The 5,131-nt window shown below is 56.5% G+C and overlaps 1 protein-coding gene across 2 annotated transcripts; it reads right to left on the minus strand.

Annotated features, from left to right (window-relative positions):
• Nucleotides 1-1,563: 1,563 nt before the first annotated feature.
• LOC111171391 (melanoma-associated antigen B4-like) lies at nt 1,564-2,739 on the minus strand. Of its 2 annotated transcripts, XM_089904682.1 has the most exons (2): nt 2,661-2,739; nt 1,564-2,621 (listed from the first exon to the last, which is right to left on the minus strand). In XM_089904682.1, the coding sequence occupies exons 1-2, from the start codon at nt 2,737-2,739 to the stop codon at nt 1,669-1,671; spliced, it is 1,032 nt and encodes a 343-aa protein (XP_089760808.1). In that variant the 3' UTR covers nt 1,564-1,668. The 2 variants fall into 2 exon arrangements, with proteins under 2 accessions (XP_089760808.1, XP_022422660.2); XM_022566952.3 differs by having other exon boundaries at nt 1,564-2,739.
• Between the last annotated feature and the right edge of the window lie 2,392 nt (nt 2,740-5,131).

Here is a 5,131-nt window from a genome sequence, read left to right on the forward strand (position 1 = left end):
ACCAGATCTGTCCAAAGCTGTTGGGGTCTTCTGAGGAGCAGGACTTTACAAGGCCCCGCTCTTCTGGAGTCAGTGGCTCCTCAGTCCTAACTCAGGTTTCTTACCTTGACTTCAGGTAGCATATGGGACTCCACCCTCCCTACTGTCTGCCAGCCTCAGGCCAAGGCTTTCACCTTCCTGAGACACCAGAAGGGGAGATAAGAGAACTATTCCCTGGCTACCCCTGCCGGGGGCCTCTGTGTGGTCCCCTTTGTTATGGGGAGTCCACTCATCGGCACCCAGTGTCCTCACCCTGAAGCAAATTAAGGCCTGTTAGGATCTCCTGCTTGGGCAGAATTGGAGATGCTGCCACAAGACCAAGGAACTCACCTCCCTGAGAACCTCTCCACCCTTGCCCCGGAGGAAAAGAAGGGGTACCTTCAGACAGACAGCTCTGCGCATGGCCACACAAGGGAGAAAGCAGGGTAGACTTTGTGGGGCCCCCTTCTGTTCTAAGGTCCTCACCTTGAGTAACTATCAGAGGCTGGGACTCCTCCCTCCACTGACCTGAGGACACAGCTCTTAAACCAAGGCTTTTATGTCCCTGAGAAACTTGGAAGAGTAAGTGAGGAGATGCTGATCTTTTCAGGGTATCTGACATTGCATATGTAGAAGACCCCATTGTCACCGAAAATTTTTCTTTTTATTCATACCATTCACTTATTCAGCGTTACTGTTACTGTATTCCAAAACAGTGCTTTGGGAACAGGGCCCCTTTTATCCCATGATATACATTTTGGAGTGGTGAGAAGAAAAATGAATTAAAAGACGTAAGGTCTGGCTTAGGCTGGGAGGAGTGCAAGAGTGTAGGCTCTAGACTATTCCAGACCAGGGGACTAGACCCAGCAAGGTCACTTAATCAGTCTTGTGAACTTGAGAAATTTGCAAGTTACTCACCTGTAAAGGGAGTCTGCTAAATCCTATCCTGCGTGAATGTTGGAATGTTATGTACTACATGTAAAGCAGTGGCATACTCATTAAGAAATATTGGGTTTTTGATGTATGGCAGTTATGATATTATTATGAACCCCCAAAATACCACCCTCCTATCAGAGTTTATTTTTAATCCAGTAGGTAGCAGAGAATATGCAGTGCACTAGGGCAAAAGAAACAAATACTCACAAATGAGCTAAATCAAACTATCTTTTATTTCTACGTAAAGAAAGTTTAAACAAAATAAGGCAAACAACGAGTTAAATGGCTTTTACTCTCTGTTTTCTCCATTTTTTCTTCCTAAATACTTTCTGTGGTCGCCTTTCACATTTCCATGACAATGTCTATTGCAGTGCCATGTTTTCTACTTCTGGATCATACAGAAAATATAGATGGTTCGTGAATTCCTTTTACATATACCAAAACTGTAACTTTAGAACTTTTTAAACAGCAATAAGTATGCAAGCCGTGCTCATTCACAAATTCCTATTCTTAAGAAAACACACTATCTATTACAAGAAAAAAACATTGGAAAAAAGCTAAATCAATCAATAATATATAGAAGTTACTAGTCTAAAACAGGAAGATAAATAAGATCTATACTTTGTTTCCTCCACCCATACTACTCTGCACTATTTAGGAGCCTGACTGCTCTCTTCCAAAACAAAGTGAGCAAACTGCCCGCGGCCTCCCTCCCTACATGTGGGAGGAGCTGCGGGCCTGGGCCCTGGAAGGGGCTCTGCCCTCAGCAACAGCTGCAGCCCTGGCCGCGGCTCTCACTGCTGCTCTCTCTTCCTCATCTTTCAGAGCCTCCTCGTAGAGATCTGGTAAGGCACTGGGGACGGTACCGATGATCTTGGCCAAAAACTCCAGCACTTTCATCTTGCTGGTTTCAGCGTGGGCTCTCGGGCCCCACAGGAACTCATAGCGCGGAGGATCGCTGTCGGGCACCTGGCGGTACGTCAGGTACTTCTGCTGCACGAAATCTTTGCTGATGAGCTTCCCAGGATCCCCGAAGATCAAGTGCCTTTTCCCAGCATGGTAACCCAACGCATTGAGGAATTTCCAGAGCTCCTCTTCGGTGGCACGGTTGCCCTTCGTGAAGATCGCGCCCAGGACAGTCATCAGGAGACCGGACGTGGGCATCTTGAACTCATCACTCGGACTTCCGTCGCTGGGGAGGGCCATCTTGCTGATGAGGGCGTAGGAGTGATTGCTGGGGTCGACTTCCTTCAGCTCGAGGCCAAAGACCGCCTCCATGATACCAGAGGCTCTGCTGAGGATCTGAGGGAAGTGCTTCTTGTACTTCTTGTTGAGAGTCTTCAGCAGTGCTGCCTGCAGGATGGGCTCCTTCGTTATGTACTTCTCCAGCAGGAACTCCACGAACATTGTGGACTTCCTGCTCAGAGGATCTCTGCAACTCCTGCGAGTGGAAGGTGCTGCCTGGGAGGTACCTGCACTTTTCTCATCTTGGCTCTGGGCACCCTCTTCAGATCCTGGGCATGAAACCCCTGCATCACGAGAGGTAGTGGCTGGGGCTCCCTGAGGCTCCTGGTGAGTGCCTGCAGCAGGGGAGCTCGGGGAAGTATCCCGAGAAACAGAAGCGGGGGAAGACGGCGAGTCTTCTATCTCTTCTGCCGCCGCCACCGCTGCCGCCGCCGCCACCGCCTCCTCAGTGGCCTGGGCACCCTTGAGACTCTGAGTCTCCCTCTGGGCCTGGTGGCGTCTCTTGCGGGCATGGCGCTTGTTCCTCCGGCGTCGAGGCATGATGACACAGGTCAGGGCCAGCAGGCAGGAGTGTGCGCAGGAAGGCAGGCAACGAAGGCACCTGGGGGAGGGAAAAGGAGATGCCGTGAGCACCCTCAGCGGGGAGATTCCTCCCTGGCTTTAACCAAGGCCGCCTCTGCAGGGTCCTTGAGGGCACTGCTCGAGGACCCACAGGGCTCCTGTTCTCCTGCTCAGCCTGTCCCCTGAGACCCCTGTGGAGGACGGTAGAGTGAGCCTTGGGGCACAGCCAGCCAGCCCTGCCTGGGCGGTACTGGGGTGACAGTGGGGGCTGGCAGGGGAGGTGGGTCCCCATGGTTCGCATTCAGAGTCTGGATGATAGTTGTTGGCAAGACTCCCCCACCCCGTCCCCTCTGCTGCTCTGAAGTTGACACCACCATCTTCCATGACACCCAGGAGGAGGAAAGGAGGGAGCGTTCAGCCCACCACCGAAGGGTCCTGGGACCCTCCCTTCTGCTGCCTGGTGGCTGCCCCTTCAGAACAAAGCTCTAACCTCCCTCGGACCTGGCAGAGGAAATTACGGGCAGTCTCAGCCTCACAGGCCTTTCTTGGGAGTCTAAGGGTTGCCAGGAGGGAACGGGCCATATTCTCTCTTGTCCCTTCTCTTCGGGGTGGGTGACTCCCTTAGTCCTCACTCGGGGTCCTCCCTGGACGGCCGGTGCAGCCTGGAGCTCCTCTTGCCCCGAGGGCCATCTGCTCGCACCAGTGCCGGCACCTCCTTGAGTCTCATTCGGAGGCAGTGAGGGTGACCACGCGGCCGCACGTGGCAGAGTTTTACCAAGCCTGCAGCGTGCGGCAGACAGGTCGAGGCCCTGTGGCTGGCGGCCCTACTGGCCCTCACTCAAGGGCTTGGGCTGACTCTTGGGAGTGCTTAGGGACGCGCCTTCTGCTGGCCTGCACCTCCCCTCTCAGACAGCAGCCCTCCCTCCTCCGTGTGTGGGCAGAAGGAAGCGGCTGACAACAGGGGAGGGCTTCTGAGGTGCCCTTGCGACGGGGAGGACGGTCCTCGCCCTGACTCCTCCCGTGCCCTGGAAATCCTCCCTCTGCTGACCTGCGGCCAGCCCCTCAGGACAAGGCCCCCTCCTCCCTGGGTCTCCCGCGTCTGTCCGTCCGTCCGCGTTCGCACTGAGGGAGCCCCTCAGTCTTTAGACCTGCCCGGAGGCTCCCAGGCCGACGTCAGGGGCGGGGTCCGCGTGGCCGCCATTCTGGGGTGTGGAGCCCCGCGGTCCCCACGAGGCTCCCGTCCTTCACTCCACAGGGCCTGGGGCGCTCCCTCTACTGAGCTGAGCCAGGGTCCACCAGCCTCAGAGCGAGGACTTCCTTGCCCGAGACCCCGCGGGGGAAGCGGATGGACTTTGGGCCTAACAGCCAGGCCCGAGCCTCTGGGACCGAGAGCAGGGGCGGGGTGGGCGGGGCCTGTGTGGCCGCTTCTTTTCGGAGGGAATGGGGATTGGGGGTGTCGGGGGGCGTGTCCCCGCACTTCTAACTGGGGTCACCTCACACCTTGACACCTGATGAGACGTGGCTCTCCTCCCGTGGCTCTCCTCCCGTGGCTCACCCTCGGTGGCTGGCAGCTCTCAAAAATGGCGCGCCCCCACAGTGCGGTCAGGAGGACGTGACATCCGGTCATGCGCATCTGGGCTCCAGGCGGACAGCAGGGGCGGGGGCGGGACAGGGCGGGGCCGGGGAGGGGCAGGGCGGGACGGGGGGGTGGGGGGTGGTTCCGGGGGAGCTTCCTGTAGGCCTGGCACGAGGGCCTTTCATTGACTCTTGGCGGGTCCTGGGACTTTTCCCTCTGCTGAGCTGAGTACGGAGGCGTCACAGCTTGGCTCTCATTTATGTCGGTGCCCCCAGCCGGAAGTATCTGGGGCCCTGAGCCTCACAGCCATGCCTGGGTCCCCCGAGACTGACAGTGAGGGCTCTTTGGGGCCCCCTCTTCTATGGCGGATGCTGCTCTCAATCCTCTCTCAGTGTCTTCTCTGGACTCCCTGTAGGTGCTGGGCTACCTCCCGTCTGCTGACCTGAGGCCAGGGCCTCACATCAAAGACATCAACTCCCTGAGACGGCTGGTGTGAAGTGCAGGCACGTCTCATCTGGACACTTCTGCCTGGAGCCTCCCAGAGATGGCTGCTGCAGGTAAGATGAGCTGAGGGGAAAGGAGGCGAGACTCTTCTGTGGTTTGGAGCCCGTCAGGTCTCACTCAAGGTCCTCATGTTGACTGCTGGCAGGGCCTGGGATTCCTTCCTTCTCTGGTATGAATCCATCCCTGTCCCCAACCACGCCCCACAGAATCCCAGAGGAGTTAGTGAAGGGGTGCCTTAGCCTGACACTTCTCACTGTGGTCTCTGTTTGTTGACATCAGGGGCATTGCCCA

This window comes from Delphinapterus leucas, chromosome X (assembly GCF_059928025.1).
Source record: "Delphinapterus leucas isolate spDelLeu-1000000601 "Yukka" chromosome X, BTC_Dleu_Yukka2, whole genome shotgun sequence".
NCBI lineage: Eukaryota > Metazoa > Chordata > Mammalia > Artiodactyla > Monodontidae > Delphinapterus > Delphinapterus leucas.